Source organism: Bos mutus, chromosome 19 (genome assembly GCF_027580195.1).
Source record: "Bos mutus isolate GX-2022 chromosome 19, NWIPB_WYAK_1.1, whole genome shotgun sequence".
Lineage (NCBI taxonomy): Eukaryota > Metazoa > Chordata > Mammalia > Artiodactyla > Bovidae > Bos > Bos mutus.
The window spans coordinates 47,723,547-47,748,357 of NC_091635.1; the positions used below are offsets into that span (position 1 = coordinate 47,723,547).

Genomic DNA, 24,811 nt, shown 5'->3' on the forward strand with positions numbered 1-24,811 from the left:
TACCACAGTTTGTTTATCCATCCACCACTTGAAAGATATTTGAGTTCTATTTGGAATGAAACTTGGGAGTATTTGAATAAAACTTGTACAAACATTTGTGTACAAGTCTCTGGACATAAGAGAAAAAATAGTGAGATGTCTGAGGAAGTAAATGTAAATGTTCTGATGTGGATGGAGCTGTGACCTTGTCTGGAGATGGGAGAATGTGGCATGGAGGTCACTCTTCATTTGCACCCCAAGCTCCCTGGCTACCTGCTATATCCAGTGCCATCAAACCTCCTCTAGATGGACTAATAGTAGTAAGGAAAAATACTGAGAAAAGGAAAAGGAAAAATTTTAATTTCTTTTAAAAGCAAAATTTTGTGTTCTATATACACTTAGGTATGTAATGTGTTTGTTATTTTTCTAAAATTTTGATATGTGAAGAATATTAACCATTACACAAGTAGGGTATATCTTTCCTAAAATTGGGGCCATACTTCTGATTTCCTAAGTTGCAGAGTTCTACTGTAACCTTATGAGTAATTCTTCTGCTTTATTTTCCAGGATCAGGCAGTGTCACTGCCCTCCATCTTCCTGAAATTTTCTATGTAATTTAATAAGATGTTGGTTGGGAATTTATCCTGCATAAAATTGTTGTCTCACCCCCCAAAGACAATTCCATATATCCCTTCCAGAGACAATATCCCCTGGAGATGGCAGGACTATCCTGTATCTCTCTTCATCCTTCCAGACTATTGGAGCCGGAGACTGAAGAGAGGGGGAGAGAATCATTGCCCCGGGCAGGGAATGTTATTGCTGTACTACTCCCATAAATGCAGATGAGGGAAGACCAAGGGAAATATTTGTAGAGATCAGAGGTGCCATGAACGATAGAGGAAGTCGTCTCAAAACCTAGGTAGATTCAACATAGACAGTATATTTGCTGATGTGCCCTGAACGTACCTGAGTAGGGGTAAGGGGAAAGAGAGGGATGGCAAACAGAAACTTTGCCTATACTTTGACTTTTGTTTGATAAGCAAGCGTAAAGCCAAGCTGCCATAGTGGGGAGAGGGACTTGAATCATCTTACCTTTGACCACCCAAGAGAATGATCTCTTGGCCAACTGCAAGCAGAGTACCAACTGAAACAGGGAATCATGAAACAGGGAATGTTATGTTAAAACGTTTCAGGTGGAACCACACCTTGAGAGATGGATCTGATGGTTAAGAGCATGGGACATGGATGGACCCAGGTTTATTCAACATTGCTAACTACACAGCATTGCTGGCAGCACAGCTATAAGGAAGTTAACCTAAACTCTCTGAACTTTCGTTTCCTCCTCTATCAATGGGGGGTGCAATAAAATTTGCACCATTAGTAATATTTTGAGGACTAAATGAACCAGTACAGGAAAATGGCTTATCTGGCCTACCATCTCTGCAGGGAGCGAATTTCATTTAGCCCATGAAGTCACTAAAAATAACAGGGATCAAACCTGGGCTATCTCTTATGCCACCAAGACAACAGGACTTTCGGGGATAACTAACATGAATCTGAACTTACCTGGCCCAGTGAGAAATAAATAGACCTGGAGTATGTCTCTTGCCAATTATTCAGTGAATTTGGCCTCAATTATTTCATCTATAAAGTAAAATTAACCTCCCTTGCTCTTCCTTTCTGAACCACTTGATAGAATATGATAGCCTGGACCCTCTGGAAAGAGTGACTTCCTTCTTGGGTTCAAGCCATTGCCATTTTTCTTTATAGAGAGAAAACCTCATGTCATTGAAAGACAGAAACTGGGGGTGACTGGAGGGGAATATTTTAATCACTGTGTTGGTGTCATTGTGTCAGTTGCACAACCCAGGGCTGTCAACACCCTTTGGTTAACAGAGGGGTGTTCAGAGTATCTGCATGAATATCTCCGTTTCCCCATTGGTTGGAAACACTTCTGGTGAAATTGCTTGTTCTTTGAGGTCCTTCTGAAGAAATGATTTCCTAGTTAGAGGGTGGCCAGGAGCTGGTATTGCAGCAGGCCTCCTTCAAGGTCAGATAGATCTGTGAAGTGTGTGCTAACTGCTGCTCCCCACAGAGCAGAAGGTGCTGATGTTCTTTCACAACTGATCTGACCACACAGATATGATATCAGCGATGATGCCACCAGCGGTTCGGGTCAGAAATAGCCCTCACCATCTGGGCTGGAAGATCCACTTCTAAGACGGCTTCCTCGGTCACATGTGGTGCCTGGGCTGGGAATTTCACTGGAGCTGTGTACATATGGCCCTTCTAGACGGCAGTCTAAGGGGTCAAAGATGAGTGTTCCAGGTGAATAAGGTAGAAGCTGCCTGGCTTTTTATGACTTAGTCACAGAAGTCCTATTGTATCTCTTCTACCATAATCAACTGGTTAAAGCAGTCACAAGCCTGATCAGATTCAAGGAGAGGGGACCTAGATCCCTGTTTCTGCACGAGAAGAGTGTCAAAGAAATCTTGGCCATGTTTTAAAACCACTATAGTATAATTTTATCCATAAGTATTTGTATTAGCTTCTTATTTTTTATTTTTATTTATTTAAAAAATTTAAGTAGAATTGATTTACTGTATCATGTAAGTTTCAGGTGTACAGCAGTGATTCAGTTGTATTAGCTTTTTGTTGCTGCTGTAACAAATGACCCCAAACTTAGTGGCTTAAAACAATTCAAATGTATTCTCCTACATTTCTGGAGAGTCTGAAATGAGTCTCACTGGGTTAAAATCAAGGTATCTGCAAAGCTGCCTTCCTTTTTGGAGGGGTGCCCTCCTCTGTTATTTGGGGCTTCCCAGGTGACGCTAGTGGTAAAGAACCCACCTGCCAATGCAGGAGACATGAAGGATGCATGTTGGATCCCTGGATTGAGAAGATCCCCTGAAGAAGGAAATGGAAGTCCACTCCAGTATTCTTGCCTGGAGAATCCCCATGGACAGAGGAGCCTGGTGGGCTACAGTCCATAGAGTTGCAAAGAATTGGACACAACTGAAATTAAAAGACGCTTACTCAGTGGAAGAAAAGTTATGACCAACCTAGACAGCATATTGAAAAGCAGAGACATTACTTTGCCAACAAATGTCCGTCTAGTCAAGGCTATGGTTTTTCCAGTGGTCATGTATGGATGCGAGAGTTGGACTGTGAAGAAAGCTGAGTGCCGAAGAATTGATGCTTTTGAACTGTGGTGTTGGAGAAGACTCCTGAGAGTCCCTTGGACTGCAAGGAGATCCAACCAGTCCACTCTAAAGGAGATCAGCCCTGGGTGTTCTTTGGAAGGAATGATGCTAAAGCTGAAACTCCAGTACTTTGGCCACCTCATGCGAAGAGTTGACTCATTGGAAAAGACTCTGATGCTGGGAGGGATTGGGGGCAGGAGGAAAAGGGGACAACAGAGGATGAGATGGCTGGATGGCATTACTGACTCAATAGACGTGAGTTTGAGTGAACTCCGGGAGATGGTGATGGACAAAAAGGCCTGGCGTGTTGAGATTCATGGGGTCGCAAAGAGTCGGACACGACTGAGCGACTGAACTGAACTGAACTGAAGCAATTTAGCGTGCACACACAAGGGATGATCCATTTTCTTGCTTTTGTTGATTTCTAGAGGTTGTGCCACGTTCCCTATCTGTAGCCAGCAATGGCCCTTCAAGTCTTTCTCACATTGCATCACTCAGACATCGACACTCCTGCTATCCTTATGAGGATCCTTGTGATGACACTGGGTCATACAGATAACCCAGGGTAATCTCCTTATCTCAAAATCAGTTGAAGGCTATTTTGATTCCTCAGCGCTGTGTAATGTCACATAGTCACAGTTTCTGGAGATTCCAGAGTGGCCACTTTGAGAGAGGGGTCATTGGTAGCAATGGGGATAATGCCCTCCCTCCTTGTATATTCAGAATTATATCTTTCATCTGTTTTCTAAAACTGTTAGCTGTTATCTCTTCAGATCTGTTTGCTGTCTCATTCTCTCTTTTTTTTGCCACTTTATTTCTTAATTGAAGGATAATTGCTTTACAGAAGTTTGTTGTTTTCTGTTAAACATCAATAAGAGTCAGCCATAATTACACCTGTGTCCCCTCCCTCCTGAACCTCCTTCCCATTTCTCTTTCTATCCGCTGCCCGCCACCCCTCCCCCAACCCCGCCCCGCCCTTTCTGGGTTGTCACAGAGCTCCTGTTTGAGTTCCCTGAGTCATACAGCAAATTCCCATTTCTCCTCTCGTTTTGAGATTCTGGTCACCCAGACCACAGATGCCCTGCTCTAGCCTCTGTGTGCTCTTATCCTCTCTTTTGTATTTTTTAGTTTTCTGTTTCCCCTTGCTTCATTTTGATCTGTTTGAACTTTACTGGTATGTCTTCTATTGATTTTAACCTGTTCTGAGGTTTTATTTCAGTTTTTGCATTTTTTCGGTTATGGAATTTATTTTACTCTTACAAATCTGCAAGGATACTCATGATAACCTCCAGTTCCTCACCAAAAAGCTCAAGCTTCCTTGTCAGGCATTTGTGGCATCAGCATCTGGGATCGTATTTAAAAATACTCAATGAGTTTGAGATTTTCTAAACTCCCCAAATGATGGGAGCTGGCCTCCTCTTGTTCAAGGGATGGTTTCCTTCTCATTTATTTTTCCTTCTAAGGCATCAGCCCAGACAAAGGATGGTTTCTTGTTGTCCCTTCATTTGGGCAGCCCTGGACTTTGTTCTCCACCAGTCCAGCAAGGCTGAGAAAGGTTCAGCTCACCTTCTTAGCCACCTCTTCTGAATTGCCAATATCCTCAGTCTAGAAGAGGTCTCAGTGCCAGGCTATCTCTGGATTTCTATCCTTTCTTTAACCAGCAACTCACTTCTGGCTCACTGAGGTAGTCTGTCTCTTGGCAGGGAATTGTGCATTCCTGGTAAATCTGCTTCAAGTGATTTACACACTAAGAGACAATGTCTTAGTGTTAAGTTGAGAGTGTGGGTCTTGCTCTCATCTGCAGGTTTGACCATGGCGTTACTAGCTGTATGACCTTGGATAAGCTCACTGAAACTGTTTTCTCATTTGTCAAAGGGAGATACTCAGAGTACACACAGCACAGTGATTTTGAAGAACAGACTATGCATGTAAATCCCTTAGTATAGACCGTGGTTCATAGTAAGTCCTCAAAAGCTGTTAGTCCTTATTCTTAAGAAAGCTTAAATACACATGATCAAATGCTTTGCTTTGGTGTTATTTAAGTGATGAATTTCCTTGCTGCACATTAGTTTACATTTGTTTTCAATCCTTTGCTTTTTTTCTGAACTACAAGAAGTATTTCTCTGGTATAAAGCTGGTGTGGTTGAAATGACACTTATCCTCATTCTCTTGACTTCCCTTTCTGCTCAGATGCCTCTATGCATTCTTTCTTATTCTTTCCAACCAATGAAACTGATTTGTCAAGGGGGAAAAAAAAGTGAAGCCATAAGTCTAAAATATATTTAAGAAATAAAAATAATCTTTATTATTCTGACATTTTTAACAGAGGAAAAGTCTCAGAAAAACTCAATAAGCATCTGTTGATGGATGTGTAGCCAGAGACAGAGTATAAATCATTACTCATCAGCCTCCGCGTGATTGACTGGGAAGGGGCTTGGGAATGAGAGGGCATCATAGGATGTCTCAGAGAAAGCATCAAATGAATAAAACAATTTACATTTCAGTAGTTTAACTAAAGTAAAGAAAGTTTCCAGAATGTGGTGAGTGGAGGGGAGAGGGACTCATGGGAGAGGAAACTTCCGGGCTTGCAGTCCCCTTGCTCAGGTCCCTGAGGCCCAGTCTCTGCCCACATTTCAATAGGTTCCTTCTGGACCACTCAGGGGCTCTTCTCCAGGTCCCTGATGTATTCCTGGACCCAGCTATCAGCAGGATCGACACAGACAGATAGGCCCCTTCTGGTGAGGAAGCTGTGGAGAGGGCAGACGTATAGTACAGAGAATGAGTAGGGATGGTTTTGACCACCTGTGGCCTCTGCATCTTCATCCCTATGGGATTTATGGAGATAACCTCAGGCCACCTCCTTTCTGCTGCCACCTTCCTTTCCTCTTTTCCCTCCACTTCTGGCCACATCCTCCCTGGCTCCCTGCAAGCCTCGTCCCATGTCAGGAGACAGCCCATTGACCTCTCCCTGTGTCCAGTATGGACAAAGGCCCAAGAGTGCTGAGCACCTTCCCAGGATGACCCTTTACCATGAACTGGTGCTCTTGAGATCTACTCCCTGCTCTGACCCCTATGGATACCCCTCACCCTTGCCTCCATGTCCTGAGTCTCCCCAGGGTTGAACAGGAGGACTGACACTTACATGATACCAGATTTGGGGCAGTTGCTGCTGGTCTTAAAATAGTTAACCACATTTCCACGGGGGATTTTCCCAGAGGTGTAGGTGAAGCAGCAAGTGGGTGGGGTGTGAACCCTTTCTGTACAGGAATAAGAATAACAGTTACGCAGGAGCAAAGACAAGCCCCAGAGGGTCAGGAACACATGGTGGGCAAAGGAAACTGGAAATCATTTGATTCTTTCATTTGCTAGTTTCTCATTAATATCCCTAGTCTTGTCTTTGGATTTGTCTCTTCATTTGATCTCTATCTTTCTCTACAGGGAACTAAACCCTAGAACATCTACTCCCTACTCCCAGCTTCCTTTGTGGAAATGTTTTCCTGATCAATTAAAGCATTAAGTGCATGCTAAGTCACTTCTGTCATGTCTGACTCTTTGTGACCCCATGGACTGTAGCCCAGCAGGATCCTTTGTCTGTGGGATTCTCCAGGCAAAACTAATGAAGTGGATTGCTATGCCCTCCTCCAGGGGATCTTTCCAACCCAGGGATCAAACCAGCATCTCAAGCATCTCCTGTATTGCAGTCAAGATTCTTTACCACGGAGCCACCGAGGAAGCCCCCTCTACCTCATGCTAACAAGCAAACATGTTAGACTTCAAGTTTCTCACCTAAAAAGTAGGATAAAACTTCTCCTAACTCCAACCTGCAGCCCAAATCAATGCACTCCTTTTGAAGCTTCTTGAAAAAAGCAACCATGTCATTTTTGAAACCCCATTCAATGTTCTTTAATTTCACACAAGGGTTCTTAAGCCACAGCACTCGGGCTGGACTTTGGACTACAGTATGAGTAGCAACTGACAATGGATAGCAGACTTACCTCGTGCACAGGAGCAGAGGGCCACAGTGCAGAGGACAAAGACAGCAGCCACGAGGACCTTCATGATGCTGGACAGGCAGGCAGAAGAGTGTGGGCAGAGCTGAGAAGGGGCTTGGGAACTCACTTCTGCTTGTCTCCTTCTTGGATGTGAGCTGTCTTCTCTTCTTTTTCTGGATGCCCTGGGCTGTGGGAATATAAAAGTCAGAGGTGTCTATGGTGGAATTTTAAGTGTAGTCATGTCCTGTGAGTTGCACCACGCAGGGCTGCCTTTGATTACCAGAGGAGCTCAGGGAGCACATAACACATAGTTCAGTTACTAATTTGCTTGGTGCTTATGAGAAAGTTGTTTCTCCAGATGGTGGACTAGAAGTTGGCACCGCCCAGGGATCAGCCTTAGCTGTTTCCTTTCCATGTGACAGATTTCTCTCTGAAGTGAGTGATCACAGCCTTCTTTCATAGAGCAGGGTGCCTTGATGCTGCTGCTGCTGCTGCTAAGTCGCTTCAGTCGTGTCCGACTCTGTGCGACCCCATAGACAGCAGCCCACCAGGCTCCCCTGTCCCCGGGATTCTCCAGGCAAGAATACTGGAGTGAGTTGCCATTTCCTTCTCCAATGCATGAAAGTGAAAAAATAAAGTGAAGTCGCTCAGTCGTGTCCGACTCCTAGCGACCCCATGGACTGCAGCCTACCAGGCTCCTGCATCCATGGGATTTTCCAGGCAAGAGTACTGGAGTGGGGTGCCATCACCTTCTCCGAGGGTGCCTTGATAGACTCCCATAATTGTCCTAAGTGTCTAAATGTGACGTGTAAAAACTCCACTGAGCCTCAAGAAGGATACGCTGAGCTTAACCACTTCCTAGATGGAAAGAACAGAATTGGAAAGCCTGGAGGTGCAAGGGTGGTGAAAGTCAGGATTAGCTTTCCAGTAACTGGACTATTTGCCAAATAATCATTGCAGCCCTACAATAAAGTCTGGATTTAATGCTGGATGAGGGTCAGCAGATGTAAAAATGTCTATACTCTGAACCAGAAATTCTATTTTTCAGAATCTATTTTATGGAAATGCACTCATAAATGGGGAAAATTTTAAAGACAGTGTTATTTGGGGTAGCTAATCTATGATAAAATAATTGACACTAAACTACATACTCTACAATGTTGGAATAATAGAATAAATCCACTGATAGACATAAAGGCTAATGTATAGGATCCTAAAGCCAGCCTCTTAAACAAATAGAATGACAAGAACAGACTTAATTTTTTTAGCATTAATTTTTATGGGAGATCAATCCTGGGTGTTCATTGGAAGGACTGATGCTGAAGCTGAAACTCCAATACTTTGGCCACCTCATGCGAAGAGTTAACTCATTGGAAAAGACCCTGATGCTCAGAGGGATTGGAGGCAGGAGGAGAAGGGGACGACAGAGGATGAGATGGCTGGATGGCATCACTGACTCGATGGACATGAGTTTGAGTGAACTCCAGGAGTTGGTGATGGACAGGGAAGCCTGGTGTGCTGTGATTCATGGGGTTGTAAAGGGTTGGACACGACTGAGAGACTGAACTGAACTGATAGTTTCTTTACAATGTTGTGTTAGCTTCTGCTGTATAGCAAAGTGAATCTCCTATGTGTTTACATATGTCCCCTCTATTTTAATTTCCTTCCCATTTAGGTCACCACAGAGCATCAAGTAGATTTCCCTGTGCTATAGTAGATATGCAATAGTTATCTATTTTATACATAGTAGTGTACATATGTCCATCCCAATCTCCCAATTCATCCCATTCCCCTTTCCTCTATGGTACCATATGTTTGTTCCCTATGCCCATGACAGACTTGATTTTTAATATTAAATATTAAAAAGCAAGATGCAGAAAACATCCTGGGAAGAGGAAAAAACAGAAAGAAATAAATCTACTATCTGTGCTTATCTGCTTTTCATCCCATGTCCCATGGGTTGTCTTCCTCCACAAGCCTTGCCTGTCTCTAGGAAGCAGGAATGATCCTGATATGATACCAGGGTAGGAGCACGGGCTGGGGGTACTACCATGATCATCAACAAAGTTGTGGTGAGTCTGGATAGAAATAAGAGAAACAGCAGGCACTGAGGTGTCTGCCCTAACCATGAGGAAGTGGCAATCAAGAGCCACTTCAAAAGAGCTACAATCAAAAGCCAGGTCAATTTCTTCCCCCGTTGGAGGGCGGCCGGCCAGAAGTTGGTGGAGATGTTAATGCTCAGGGCCTGCAGAGTAGGGCACAAAAAGAACCAAGTAAATTAAGCATTTCTTCTTGACCGTGAATTACTGTTTTGAATCTCTTCCTGTCTTGTTCTCAGTCTCTGGCTCCCTCTTCAGGGAATATAGCTATTGGAGCAGGGAGCCCCTGTTTGTCTCTTTCGGGGGAACTTCATCTGGTCCATAGAGACATTTGCTAGCAAGATGCCACCTTCTGTACATCACCCGAAGAGTGGAGCTCCTTGGGAGAGTTGAGGGGCTCTGTCATTTGGCTCATCCTAGGAACCAATCAAACCTGGCATTTGCATCTTGTTAATGAATGCTGAAACTCCAATATTTTGGCCACCTGATGCAAAGAACTGACTCCTTGGAAAAGACCCTGATGCTGGGAAAGATTGAAGGCAGAAGAAGGGGACGACAGAGGTTGAGATGGTTGGATAGCATCATCAACTCAATGGACATGAGTTTGAGCAAGCTTTGGGAGTTAGTGATGGACAGGGAAGCCTGGCGTGCTGCAGTCCATGGAGTCACAAAGAGTCAGACATGCCTGAGTGACTGCACTCAACTGAATGAATGCATTAGACCTCAATTTTCCCCACTAAAAGTGGGTCCTAGTCCTCTTCTGCCTATCTAAGAGAGCTACAAGTTTTGGGGAAGTTTGGGAAACAGCTTGGAGCATTTTGAAAGCTTCTGTGAAGTTTTTTGCTTTCATGTGGGGAATCTCAACCCATAGGCTTAAGTGATGTGGTTTAGACATCTGTCCAGAGCAGTGAGAAGCAATTTTAAAAGGAAGAAAGGGTGAGAGTTGAGTCTTGTGATACAGACAAGACTCGTGAACTGAGGCTTGTGGTGAGGAGATGGTTGACTAGGGCAGCATGGGGACTTGCGTGGGGAAATCATTGATGATGGGCAGGAAGAGGGCAAAGTCAAGATAGAATGGGGCAAGTGCTGCTGCCTCCATCCTTCGGGAGTCCATCCTGTATCCTTGTCCCTTTATAGGCAACTCTAGAGCATGAGAAGCTGGAGGCTGGGCGTGATCAGAGGGGAAGTTGCTGCATGGTGTCTTGTTATGAGTTGCACATGTTGGGGTCCCTGGGGTCACACAGAGGTTCAGAGCATCCAAGAAGAGCCCAGTTGCTCATTTTTGGGGGCTGATTGGCTGGAAAGTTTTTTGCCAGTGACAGGAGGTGAGATGATGCTAGTGTCAGAGCCGTAAGGACATGGAAAGATCTACAGATTAATAGTTCCTCCCACAGAGCAGATCTGATGCTCTGCTGCAGCTGTTCTGATCATAGAGGGTGACACCTACGGGTAATGTCACAGCACCCTGAGCACACAAGTCCCACTGGAAACCGCATCCTGGGTGAAAAGGACCATGACATCATGTTGCTCGGACCGCTTCAGAGGAAATGATTCACAAACAAGGAGGTGGGGGAGCCAGGAGTTGCCGTCATTAAGGGACCAAGCTTAGCTGGTCTTCTACCACGAACAGAGCTTTATGGATCATACCATTCCCTTTTGCTTTTCTCAGAGCAGACATTTCTAATGTTCTTCAAGGTGTTTTGACTATGACATATCTACTGATGCCATCGAGTCTTCAGTAGCCTGAGCCGTGTTTGATCCAGACTCAGATGGACAGAATGGAATTGGGGAAGTCTGGGCTACAGACACGACCATGGTAGATGAAGTCAGCTTTTAAATCCACTTTTCCCATTCATCAAACGTTCACCAGTCCCCACAATATGCCGTCATCTTGTTTAACAGTTGGGTATAGAAATGAACACACATTAGACATAGGGTGTCTCTATAGATCAGGAGCCCTAAATGTCTTTATTTTCTGGCCCAGAAAGTCTACAACTAGAAAAATATCCTATGGGAAAACACGTCATTTGTCGAAAAGTTTTATGCATATAGATATTTGGTGCAGTGTATTTATAGCAAATAAAAATCAAAAACAGTCCAAATGAGCTACAGTAGCACATGATAATATTAATGCACTATGTTGATGGATGAGTAAATTAAGCAGCTCTTAAAAATACTGGAATGATTTGGGAAAGTCTTGTAATGTTAAGTATAAATAAGAAAACTACAAATTGCATCTGTTAGGTAGGTAGAATAGGGAAAAGGAGTCCAAAATGGCAGTGGCTAAAAGACAAGAAAGGGAAAAGCCGGTGAAAATAGACAAAGGAAGGTCAGAGGACCCGAGTGAGGACCTCAGGTAAAACAAACACCACTCCTGGCTGACCCAATTTACATAGGACAGGCCCAGGGAGGGAAACATATAAAAAGAGGAGCCAAAGCTAGCTCTCTCTCTCTCTCTCTCTCTTTCTCCCCCGCACGCTGGGGCGCTCTTCTCTTCATGTCTTTGGGTCGATGTGCCCTCACACCTCGAAGATGGATTTTCCTGCTATCTTCTAAATAAAATAGAGCGGTAACACTGATTTGTCTAAGAGCTATAACACGGTCCGCTCAAGACCTGAGAGCTATAATACCATCTGTCCAAGACCCAAGAGCTATGACACGCCGAGGGGGGCCTTAATGTCCGTCACTCCAAATCTTTGTTGTGACGAGACAAAAACCGAGGAACATACACTCCCTTGACACATCCATATCATGACTACAGTTATGTCCCTTCCCCTGGTAAAAAGTAAGTAACTGAAATATCAAAAGCCTAGGGAAAACTGCACTTGAAAGAAATAAACCAAGTTAATAGTGGTTAAGTTTGGGTAATAGAACTTTCCCTACCTTTAAGCAAAGACATTGTATTTAGATGAGCCTCAGAATTCATTTAGGCCACAATAAGACAGGAAGAATGTAGATGAAAACTCCTCACATTCTTACTTACAATTGCCATGCTGCCTACCCAACTTTCAGAAATTAAACAATATTTTTCTATTTTCTATATACTTAAAATCAATTTTTACTACTTTTGAGGGTAATCTATAGTTAGCATCACAAATTATGTTAAAAAATTAAATTAAAAGCAGTAGTAACACTGCTTTTTCTCTGCCTCTCTGAGACTCCCTCCTATACCTGTGGATGAGGCTTTTTGTGAAGACCTGATGCCTGAGCAACACAAGAGAAGACTCTGCACATGGACACCACCAGATGGTCAACACTGAAATCAGACTGGTTATATTCTTTGCAGCCAAAGATGGAGAAGCTCTATACAGTCAGCAGAAACAAGACTGGAAGCTGACTGTGTGGCTCAGATCATGATCTCCTTATTGCCAAATTCAGACTTAAATTGAAGAAAGTAGGGAAAACCACTAGACCACTGAGGTATGACCTAAATCAAATCCCTTACAATTATATACTGAAAGTGAGAAATAGATTCAAGGGCTTAGATCTGATAGACAAAGTGCCTGATGAACTACGGACAGAGGTTCATGACATTGAACAGGAGGCAGGGATCAAGAACATCCTCAAGAAAAAGCAATGCGAAAAGACAAAATGGTTGTCTGATGAGGCCTTACAAATAGCTGAGAAAAGAAGAGAAGTGAAAGGCAAAGGAGAAAAGGAAAGATACACCCATGTAAATACAGAGTTCCAAAGAATAGCAAGGAGAGATAAGAAAGCCTTCCTCAGGAATCAGTGCAAAGAAATAGAGGAAAACAACAGAATGGGAAAGACTAAAGATCTCTTCAAAAGAATTAGAGATACCAAGGGAACATTTCATGCAAAGATGGGCATAATAAAGAACAGAAATGGTATGGACCTAACAGAAGCAGAAGATATTAAGAAGAGGTGGCAAGAATACACAGAAGAACTATACAAAACAGATCTTAACGACCTCCAAAAAAGATAATCACGATGGTATGATCACTCAGAGCCAGCCATCCTGGAATGTGAACTCAAGTGGGCCATAGGAAGCATCACTACGAACAAAGCTAATGGAGGTGATGGAATTCCAGTTGAGTTATTTCAAATTTTAAAAGATGATGCTGTAAAAGTGCTGCACTCAATATGCCAGCAAATTTGAAAAACTCAGCAGTGGCCACAGGACTGGAAAAGGTCAGTTTTCATTCTATTCCCCAAAAAAGGGAATACCAAAGAATGCTCAAAGTACCCCACAGTTGCGCTCATCTCACACGCTAGTAAAGTAATGCTCAAAATTCTCCAAGCCAGGTTTCAACAGTATGTGAACTGTGAACTTCAGATGTTCAAGCTGGATTTAGAAAAGGCAGAGGAACTTGAGATCAAATTGGCAACATCTGTTGGATCATCGAAAAAGCAAGAGAGTTCAAGAAAAACATCTACTTCTGCTTTATTGACTATGCCAAAGCCTTTGGCTATGTCAGTTCAATTCAGTTCAGTCGCTCAGTCGTGTCCAACTCTTGGCGACCCCATGAATCGCAGCACGCCAGGCCCCCCTGTCCATCACCAACTCCCGGAGTTTACCCAAACTCATGTCCATTGAATCGGTGATGCCATCCAACCATCTCATCCTCTGTCGTCCCCTTCTCCTCCTGCCTTCAGTCTTTCCCAACATCAGGGTCTTTTCAGATGAGTCAGCTCTTTGCATCAGGTAGCCAAAATATTGCAGTTTCAGCTTCAACATCAGTCCTTCCAATGAACATCCAGGACTGATCTCCTTTAGGATGGACTGGTTGGATCTCCCTGTAGTCCAAGGGACTCTCAAGAGTCTTCTCCAACACCACAGTTCAAAAGCATCAATTCTTCTGCACTCAGCTTTCTTTATAGTCCAACTCTCACATCCATACATGACTACTGGAAAAACCATAGCCTTGAGTAGACAGACCTTTGTTGACAAAGTAATGTCTCTGCTTTTTAATATGCTGTCTAGGGTGGTCATAATTTTCCTTTCAAGGAGTAAGCGTCTTTTAATTTCATGGCTGCAGTCACATCTGCAGTGATTTTGGAGCCCCCAAAATAAAGCCAAATACTGTTTCCACTGCTTCCCCATCTATTTGCCCTGAAGTGATGGGACCACATGCCATGATCTTTGTTTTCTGAATGTTGAGCTTTAAGCCAACTTTTCACTCTCTTCTTTCACTTTCATCAAGAGGCTTTTTAGTGCTTGTTCCTTTTCTGCCATAAGGGTGGTGTCATCTGCATATCTGAGGTTATTGATATTTCTCCCAGCAATCTTGATTCCAGCTTGTGCTTCTTCCAGCCCAGTGTTTCTCATGATGTACTCTGCACATAAGTTAAATAAGCAGGGTGACAATATACAGCCTTGACGTACTCCTTTTCCTATTTGGAACCAGTCTGTTGTTCCATGTCCAGTTTCAACTGTATGGATCAGAACAAAGTCTGGAAAATTTAAGAGATAGGAATACCAGACCACCTGACCTGCCTCTTGAGAAATCTGTATGCAGGTCAGCAAGCAGCAGTTATAACTGGACATGGAACAACAGACTGGTTCCAAATAGGAAAAGGAATACATCAAGGCTATATATTGTCACCCTGCTTATTTAACTTATATGCAGAGTACATCGTGAGAAATGCTGGGCTGGATGAAGCACAAGCTGGAATCAAGATTGCCGGGAGAAATATCAACCTCAGATATGCAGATGACACCACCCTTATGGCAGAAAGTGAAGAAGCACTAAAGAGCCTCTTGATGAAGTGAAAGAGGAGAGTGAAAAAGTTGGCTTAAAACTCAGCATTCAAATAACTAAGATCATGGCATCTGGTCACATCACTTCAGGGCAAATAGATGGGGAAGCAGTGGAAACAGTGACTTTATTTTTTTGGGGTCCAAAATCACTGCAGATGGTGACTGCAGCCATGATATAAAAAGATGCTTACTCCTTGGAAGAAAAGTTATGACCAACCTAGACAGCATTATTAAAAAGCAGAGATATTACTTTGTCAACAAAGGTCCATCTAGTCAGAGCTATGGTTTTTCCAGTAGTCATATATGGATGTGAGAGTTGGACTATAAAGAAAGTTGAGAACCAAAGAATTGATGCTTTCGAACTGTGGTGTTTGAGAAGACTCTTGAGAGTCCGTTGGACTTCAAGGAGATCCAACCAGTCCATCCTAAAGGAAATCAGTCCTGAATATTCATTGGAAGCACTGATGCTGAAGCTGAAACTCTAATACTTTGGCCACCTGATGCAAAGAACTGACTCCTTGGAAAAGATTCCGATGCTGGGAAAGATTGAAGGCAAGGGGAGAAGGGGATGACAGAGGATGAGGTGGTTGGATGGCATCACCGACATGATGGACATGAGTTTGAGCAAGCTTTGGGAGTTGATGACAGACAGGGAAGCCTGGCATGTTGTAGTTCATGGGGTCGCAAACAGTCAGACACAACTGAGCAACTGAACTGAACTGAACTGATGCCTGAACAGCAGCAGCCATGAGATGAAAGCCCAAAGAAGAAAAGCCAACAAAATGATGTGGGAAGGGGAGATGTTAAAGAGTTTTTAATGATGCCACTGAGCTACCAGACAAACCCTGGAGTTTTCTCCTTGATTTTACAATAAGGAAATAGGAAATGTCATTGTTACTTAAAGAAAGTAAAATTTCTTTACTTTCACAGTTTCTAATGGTGAATTATTATTACAAGAGGTGAATATACCTCATGTAATTGTAGGCCACTTTTAACTATTATAAATAAGCTGTAACAAACACTATTATGCATACAATCTCATCATTGTGTTTATGTTCATAGGATAGGTCCCTGGCAGCTGCTGCTGAGTCACTTCAGTCGTGTCTGACTCTGTGCGACCCCATAGATGGCAGCCCACCAGGCTCCCCTGTCCCTGGGATTCTCCAGGCAAGAACACTGGAGTGGGTTGCCATTTCCTTCTCCAATGCATGGCAGAGACCTTTGCTATTCAAAGAGTAACAACATTTTAAAGCTCCTCATATTAGCTCCCAGTTAGTCCAGCTAACCCAGAGACCAGCGGTCTTGTGTCAGCCTCAGCCTGTTGATGGTGATGCCTGCAGGCACTCACCTGGGCTATATTTTTTGTGGGAGCCCCACTGACATTTCCCAACTGGAGCCAAAGTTGAAGCTGCATCAGCCATTGTGGTTCTTACTGTGATTGCAACACACACCTCAGCAACAACCATCGGGGGAGTTTGAAAAGACAAGGTTTGTTACTCACCGTCCTGGAGGGTACCTGGAACTGCTGAGGCCACACAGCAAGGTCTCACAGAGGGAGAGAGCTCAGACCTGGGCTCTGCTTTTATTGGGGTGAGGGTGGGGTGCCCAGGGTATTGCATGTTCACTCTTTATTGGTGAATTTAAAAGATAAGACAGAAAGTGTGGAAGGGAAAAGGGAAGCCACTCAAATGGTCAGTTATCTAGGTCATCCAGAACTTTCTAAAAGGGGAACTCCATGGGTAGGGCAGCCTGGCCCATCATCTAGTTCTGTAACGGGGGATGTGCTTATTCAAGATGGATATCTTTGAAATGGATGCCTCGCAATCAAAAGCTTAAGGTAGAATGTTTGAGGAATGAGCCAAAGTCTGAAAGGCCAGCCTCACTCCGGCCCCTTCTGCAGCTGAGTATTCCCCAGATCTGTCCCCACCCAGGGTGTGCTTTTAGCTTGGGTTGGGGGGCTTCTCAAGACTCCGTGGTATTATCGTCTAGGTCAGAGCTGTGTTGTCGGGACAGCTGGGGGTGGGTCCCAGAAGGTTCAGCTCTGTGGGGAGATGCTTGGTGTATAGACCTGCCCTTGTGAGAAAGCACCACATAACCTTGTCACAGGGTCACACCAGCCTCTCACCTCCTCTCACTGGGGAAACCATTTCCCCATCAAGTAAGCAACACGAGCGTTCCTGCAAATACGCTGAGCCCTTGTGGTGACCCGAAGCTTTGCTGGCTTCTGCCACTCACAGCATGATACCAACGCTGCGACAAAAAACACACCCCCCGCCTTGGTCTCCACAAGTTTCCGTCCTCTAGTGTCCCAAGGCTGCCTATAAAGAGAGGACACAGCCCAGACCCCAGCAGGAGGCTGCAGCTTCAAGTCTCGAGTCCAGCTCCACTGGGCCCACCTGACTCTCTCACCCACCCAGCATCATGGAGGTCCCCGTGGCCGCCCTGGCTGTCCTGCTGCTCACCGCGGCCCTCTCTGCCCACACCTGCTCTGCCAGCCGTGAGTCCGCCTTCCCTTCCTTCTGGCCTGTCCCCAACACTTGGCTGGGGCTTGGGCCACAGTGCCGAAGTCTTTCACCTGAGCCCTTAAGTAGAGAGCTTTAGAGAGACTTCAGACACTATTTCCTGAGCAGAATTTTCCTTCCCAAGGGGGATTTTAGCAGTTCTATTCTCTGGCTCTGAGAGAGTGGTGGGGAGGCCCATTTTATGGATTCCTGGGAAAATGAGGCCCAGGTGGGATTCTGACAAAAGCTGGAATCTGTGTCCAGTGGGCTCCCAGTGTAGCCTTTGGTCTCCTCTGGAATCCAGTTGAAATAACACCACTTCCTCCTGGATTCCCCCGCCCCCACCCCCACCCCCCGCACTGCGTCCTGCAGGTCTCCTGACCCTCGAGGGGCCGCTGGCTGCCTTTCCCCATGAACAAGGACTTACCACGGTCTGTCCCTCTCTCACAGTTGGTGCCAACACCCCGACCGCCTGCTGCTTCTCCTTCGTCTCCCGGCAGATCCCGCGCAAATTCGTGGACGACTATTATGAGACCAGCAGCCAGTGCTCCAAGCCCGGCATCATGTAAGGGCCAGCCTTCCTGCCCGCCCTGGGGAAGAAGCCTGGGGGTCTGAGGCACCTCCTCGGAGCTCAGGACACCAGGGGGGCCCCTGCCATCTTTTCTCACCTGGTTTGGGGCCTGCAGAGGGTCCTGAGGGTCTGCCCCTGGGCAGAGGAAGGAGAGGGAAGGGGTGACAGCAGGAAGCTGTCCTCTCTCATTTGCCAAACAACGATGCTGGCTTTCCGAGGGGATCCCCATAGGAGACCCAGGAAGGTCTGTGAACCCCAGAGTTAAGGGGACATGATTTGAGCATGTGGACAGGCCCTGAGATGTCCGGGGCAGAAGGAGGGAGAGGTCCCTGGGGGCTCAGGATCCCCCCAATGCTGCACTCACCAGTGTGTAACCCTTCTGCTGCTCTCCACAGCTTCAAGACCAAAAGAGGCCGGCAGGTCTGTGCCGACCCCAGTGAGGACTGGGTCCAGGAATACATCACCGACCTGGAGCTGAATCCCTGAGTTGCCTGGGAGCTGCAGGGAAGATGTTCCCTCTATGGACAGTCGGGGAAGCAGGGCGATGACCCTGGGACTCCAAAAGGCACCTCTTCTGTGGGTCACACCCCATCCCCAGCCACTCACTGGGGCCCTCCTTCACTTTAATGTCTCCTATTTAACTTTTGTCATTTATTTCCGCCGTCGAAGTGTGTGATGTCATGAATATCTGCTCTGACCCCCTCTTCCCCTTCCTCCGTAACTGTCCTCACTCTCAGTACTTGGATCAATCAGTGTGATTGGCGCTCTCCTGGCACCACTCGTATCATACATGCCAAACAACAAATGCTGGTTGAGTGGTTTTGCCCAGGACTGTGACTCAAAATATTGAAGGCTCTTCCATAAAAGGTAAACCAGGCTTTTCCTTGTGGTGACTCTTGATTTTGTCTTCCCAGCAGCCAGAATCACAGATTGAGACTAATATTGGGGGGAAAGTAGGGGAATATGAAAAGAGGCAGAAACCACGAGAAAGAAAAAGCATCCTAGAACAAGAACACCAGACATTCCCCTGGAGATGCTGTCCTGGAAAGTTGAAACTGACACTTTTTTTTTAATTAAAAAAAATTTTAAGTAAAAGATTTTCATTTATCTATATTAAAAATTGTTTATATTTTTAACTGTGTTGGGTCTTAGTTACAGCACAAGGGCTCTTTAGTTGAGGTACCAGGGCTTAGTTAACCCCTGGCAGGTGCCATCTTAGTCCCCTGACTAGGGAAGGAACTCGAGGCCCCTGCATTGGAAGGCAGATTGTTAACTACTGAACCACCAGGGAAGCCCTAACACATTATTTTACAACCAAATCATAATTGATACAGTCTAGGAAGTTTTCCTACTTAAATGAATACCAAGGTGATGTGTATTTGTACACACAAATGTGTTTTCATGAATGATTTCCTCAAAATGATGGCTAACTCTTATTGAGGGTTTACTGGGTGCTGGGTTTGATGCTAAGTGCTTACAGTAGTGCTGTGCTGAGTGTTTGCCTTGGTGACAGTCTAGCCAACCCTGCCTGCAGTCTAGCAAGGATCTCCTACCCGCCAGTTGACTGAGAGCTTTGCTCACCTTCTCCATTGTTCTGCACTCTGCTTTGTGGGGGAATGTCCTTCAAGCCACATCTGAGCTGAGGTTTGGGAGCTAGAGTGGTCAGTTACATATAATTATAGGGGGAAGAATTCTTTAATATAAGCATGTCCCATGCAATTGCTGAGACATGCTTATACAAAAATTATTTGTTGTGTATCTGAAATTCAGTTTTAACTGGCATTCCTGTCTTTCACCTGGTAACACTACTCGGGGTGCACATCTCTCATAAAGGCTGCCTATTTCCTGTTAGAGTTGAGTAACCCAGGGTTGGTTTGAAGGCAGAGTAGTGCTTTTCAACCTCGAATTCACATTAGAATCATTTGGGGGAGCTTTATACTTTTTAATTAATTAATTTTAGCTGCACTGGGTCTTTGTTGCAGTGCACAGGCTTCTCACCGAGGTGCCTGCCTCCTGCTAAGTCACTTCAGTCGCGTCCGACTCTTTGCAACCCCATGGACTGTAGCCCACCGGGCTCCTCTGTCCATGGGATTCTCCAGGCAAGAATACTGGAGTGGGTTGCCACGCCCTCCTCCAGGGGATCTTCCTGACCCAGGGATTGAACCCTCGTCTCTTATGTGTCCTGCATTGGCAGGAGGGTTCTTTACCACTAGCGCCACTGGGAAGCTCCTCTCACTGAGGTGGTTCCTCTCACTTTCGTGCACGGGCTTCACTAGCTGTGGCATGTAGACTCTAGACCTTGTGCTCAATAGTTGTGGCAAACGGGCTTAGTTGCTCCTTAGCAAGTGGACTCTTTCTGAACCAGGGATCAAGCCTGTGTTCCCTGCATTGGTAGGTGGATTCTAAACCACCGGACTACCAGACAAGTCCACGGGGAGCTTTCTAAAAACTTCATTGCCAGGAGCTCGCCTCCAAAGTTAAGGATTTAGTGAGGTCTAGGTGAAACCTGGGCGTCAGTAATTTTAAAATGTTAATGTACAGCTAGTTTGAGAGCCGATGTTGGAGTGTAGTCATAACCTGTTTTTGGCTGGTCTTGGGGTTTCAGAGGAAATACAACTCCCTTCCAGTTTTTCAAGGCTTCTGATCTGTTTTTTTGGTCAAGTCCGTTGGATGGTTAATTAGCAGAAAATCTGTCAGCTACTGTTACTTTTAGAACAGGGATTTAAGACTCCTCCTCTCTCACAGTGCTGGGAGCTCTGGGCCTCCGTTTTCGCCACCACAGCCCCCATGTAACTGGCTCTGGGCTCCACACTGCCCTCTGCTGATGAAACGATGCCACAGGCGGGGAGGTTGCCCTGATAAGCTCCCTGCCTGCAAACGCATCCCACAAGCCCACCTCCTCACAGGGAACACGAGGGTTGGTTTTGTTCACAGGATGAATTTCTTAGAGGAGGGGTCTGAGAACAGGATGAACCGGGCTGTTTATGGATTCCACTTTTTGTCCTTTCTAGTCTCCCATCCTGTCATTTCTGCTCATATTAACCTTAGCTTGGAGGGGAGAATTCTGCTTTTCCAGATGACTGATTTCTCAACCAGCAAGCAGAAAGGGTTTCTCTTAAGCAAACTAATTTTTTTTTCCTTCTCTGCTATCGGAGGAGGGGCCAGTTTCAAGGTGAATTAGTCTCTTTCTTAGAGGGCTTTGCTGATGTAACATGAAGCAATCAGTCTTCAACATTCTGCATTTTCCTTTTTGATGCAAACTTGGTAGGCAGATTCTCATCTTGACCAGCTGTCGTGCTGGTTAGAGATGTCCTCCCTGACTTTGACCTCAGCTACTGCCCTCAGCCAAGGTCACTTTTGCGATCTGCTGCTTGCAGCACTGCCGTCTATGTCATGTATACCTGTGGCGGATTCATTTTGATATTTGGCAAAACTAATACAATTATGTAAAGTTTAAAAATAAAATAAAATTAAAAATAAAAAAAAAAAACAAAAAACAAACAAAAAAAACACCTCATAAATATGTCAGCTCGGGATGACAGAGGATGAGATGGTTGGGTTGCATCACCAACTCAACGGGTTGGTGCAAGTTTGAGCAAGCTCCGGGAGATAATGAAGGACAGGGAAGTCTGGGGTGCTGCAGTCCATGGGTTTGCAAAAAGTCGAACATGACTGAGGGACTGAACAACAGCAAATCAGAAAAGCTGGCTCCATCTGACTTAACTGATGATACTCAAACTTGTTATTAATAGTTTGCATAACTAAAGTTACAAGAAGTAGATTACCTTCAGGCAAAACTTGATCCAGAAAAAAAAAAAAAAAAGGAAAAAAGCCAACTTGATCCAGTGGTCCTTAAAGTATCACCACAAACCATGTTCCTTTCTGAACTTCTGATCTCCCTTCAATTTGAGAGCTTCCTCCTAGGACATCAACTGTAGCCAGCTTGCTTGCAGTCCCCACCAGCCCGCCTTGAAACGCCTTCGTGTGGTTTCAAGGAAAGAGGTAACGATCTCTCCTCACAAAGGGTGGAACCCAGCAGGTGGGCCACTCTTGCTTCTTCCTGTGGATGCAGAATGAACTTGTCCCCTTCCTGAGCCAGACTGAGTGGGAGAAAAGAAACTGACATAAGAGACAGGGCAGAGAAAGGAGTGTGGGGGCAGCCATGCTCCCATCACATGGAGTGAATTTCCTCTTTGTCAAACCAACTTGTGGAAGGTTCTGGAGCTTTTTTTTTCCCCTCAAAAAAAGCTTTGAATTTTGTATCGGGCTATATATTGGGCTATAGCTGATTAAAAGTGTTGTGATGGTTTCAGGTGGACAGCAAAAGGATTCAGCCATACATATATTACATGTATCCATTCTGCCCCAAACCACCCTCCCATCTTGCCTGCCATATAACATTGAGCAGAATTCCCTGTGCCATGCAGTAGGTCCTTGTTGGTTATCTGTTTTAAATATGGCAGTGCGTATGGAAGGTTCTGGAGCTTGAGCATTCTTCTCATTGACACTACACAGATTGGGGAATTATATATCCCACCTCATCTGAAGAAGACCCCATTTTTGCTGGTTATGCTAGAATATTACTAACAGTATCCTCTTTGTCTCTCAAAATCGTCATCCTAACAATAGTAGGTCTACGGCTTGAAGGGTCTCCAGTGACATGTGCTCGGTGAGATGGTCTCAGAGTTGATATCCATAAAGGTCCCTGACTGTGTGGGCAACGGATGCTGAAATCCAGTCTGCATGCCGCCTAGACAGTCTTACATCCAACACAGGGCCAGGTGTGCTCCAAGAGGGAGCCTTTTTTTAATGTCCTTAGGCTAGCAACGGCCCGGGTGTGCTGCCAATGGTGTGGGTGGAGGGAGAGGTGAAGGATGCAGGCAAAAGTGGGGTGCTGACATCAGGGAACTAGGCAAAGAAAGGACCCACAGAACCCCCTCCATGCAAAGAAATGCATGTGCTGCCCAAGAGAGCATCAGTGGCTTGTTGGCATTAAAAAGAGAGGCAGAGAAGACAAGCAGAAGGGAACAGGGACTACATCTGTGTACATTTACAAGAACTTCTCTTTACTCCATTATCACCCCACATAGACGCCTTCTCCCCAACACACCAGAAGAATTAGGCCTTTAAAAGAGAGGAGGGGAAGGGGTCCAGGACCACCTAAAGCCTCATCTTGCTCCAAAAACCTCTAAGCCTGATTTGCACCAGTGGGAGGAGTGGAGGGGGTGAGAAGTGGAAATGAGATCAAATTTGAATTGGAGCTTTAAACTAAAAGAATTTTAATTACTGAATGTGGCCAGAAGGTTATGGAATCTGCCCAAATGATGTTAAGGTTGCTGGAAGAAAAGTTCAGCATTTTATGTTTATTTTCTGTAACCGTTAGGATCAGTTCAGTTCCGTTCAGTTCAGTCGCTCAGTCATGTCCAACTCTTTGTGACCCCATGAACCGCAGCACGCCAGGCCTCCCTGTCCATCACCAACTCCCGAAGACTGCTCAAACTCATATCAATCAGGTTGGTGATGCCATCCAGCCATCTCATCCTCTGTCATCCCCTTCTCCTCCTGCCTTTAATCTTTCCCAACACCAGGGTCTTTTCCAATGAGTCAGTTCTTTGCATCAGGTGGCCAAAGTATAGGATAAGGCAGTTAGGATAGGACAGGCTATAGCTGACTAACAACCCCTCAATGGATTAACAAAATAAAAGTTTCTCACTAGCACCAGATCTGACGTAGGTCAGGTTGCTGGTTCTCAAAACTGAGTGTGCGCCAGAGCCACCTGGAAGGCCTGTCTAAGCACAGAGTCCTGGTCCCCACGTGAGAGACTCTGATGCTGCATGTCTGGGGTCCGGCTCAGCTCTGCTTTTCTCATGGGCTTTCCGGTGATGCTGATGGTGCTGGTGCATGAACCACACTTGGAGTAGTACTGACCCCAGAGCAGCTTGCCTCTAGGTGGTGACACAGGAATCCAGGCTGCTACCATCCTGTAGCTATCGATTCTGGAATGAGGAAGGAGACAGAAAAGCCATACTGCTTTTAACTGTCCTGGCCCAGAAGGGACGCACATCACCTCTGCTTATAGTCCATTGACCAGAAATAGTCACAAGAGACCAATTCGTCTGCAATGCAGGGAAACACATAGGCTATTAATGTTTAGGGAGTGCTAACGTCTCTGCCAGTTACTCTCAACAAGAGGTTAACCAATGAAAGGGGGCCTTCCAAGGTGAATTTTTTCTGGATACACCAGGTGGCTAGTGGGATCTTAGTTCCCCAGAGACTGAACCTATGTTCTTGGCAGTAAGAGCCGAGTCCTAACCACTGGGCCACCAAGGAACTCCTGACCAGTGTGAACTTGCAGTCTACGCGTACTTACAGCTGCCCAAATGAAAGGTATATTCCATATTCAGAGTTTTAAATTAATACCATTGATATCTTTTCATCTCAGCACATTCATAGCAATACTTCTTCCTTTTCAAGGGTTTCATATGTATTATGTGGGTGTACTATGGTATTTTTAACATTTAGAACGCTTGTGCACTGGTTTTTTGTTAGTTTGTTTTTGGCTGCGCTGGGTCTTTGTTGCTGAGAGCAGGCTTTCTCTAGTTGGAGCCGTCGGGGGCTTCTCTTCATCGTGGTGCACAGGCTTCTCACTGCCGTGGTTTCTCTGGTTGTGGAGCGTGGGCTCTAGGCTTATGGGTGAAGCGTATGGGCTTCAGTAGGTGCAGCACACAGGCTCTCAGGAGTTGT

General features: G+C 45.2%; 2 protein-coding genes across 2 annotated transcripts; one reads left to right on the top strand and one right to left on the bottom strand.

Annotated features, from left to right (window-relative positions):
* Nucleotides 1-5,490: 5,490 nt before the first annotated feature.
* Nucleotides 5,491-16,535, bottom strand: LOC138992036 (C-C motif chemokine 3-like). The gene is made up of 4 exons (XM_070388885.1): nucleotides 16,497-16,535; nucleotides 7,178-7,361; nucleotides 6,325-6,439; nucleotides 5,491-5,929 (listed from the first exon to the last, which is right to left on the bottom strand). The coding sequence occupies exons 2-4, from the start codon at nucleotides 7,239-7,241 to the stop codon at nucleotides 5,839-5,841; spliced, it is 270 nt and encodes an 89-aa protein (XP_070244986.1). The 5' UTR covers nucleotides 7,242-7,361; nucleotides 16,497-16,535; the 3' UTR covers nucleotides 5,491-5,838.
* A 659-nt stretch (nucleotides 16,536-17,194) lies between these two features.
* LOC102272762 (C-C motif chemokine 3) lies at nucleotides 17,195-21,473 on the top strand. The gene is made up of 3 exons (XM_005899697.3): nucleotides 17,195-17,492; nucleotides 17,947-18,061; nucleotides 18,463-21,473. Exons 1-3 carry the CDS (start codon nucleotides 17,417-17,419, stop codon nucleotides 18,551-18,553), a joined length of 282 nt encoding a protein of 93 aa, XP_005899759.1. The 5' UTR covers nucleotides 17,195-17,416; the 3' UTR covers nucleotides 18,554-21,473.
* Nucleotides 21,474-24,811: the final 3,338 nt, after the last annotated feature.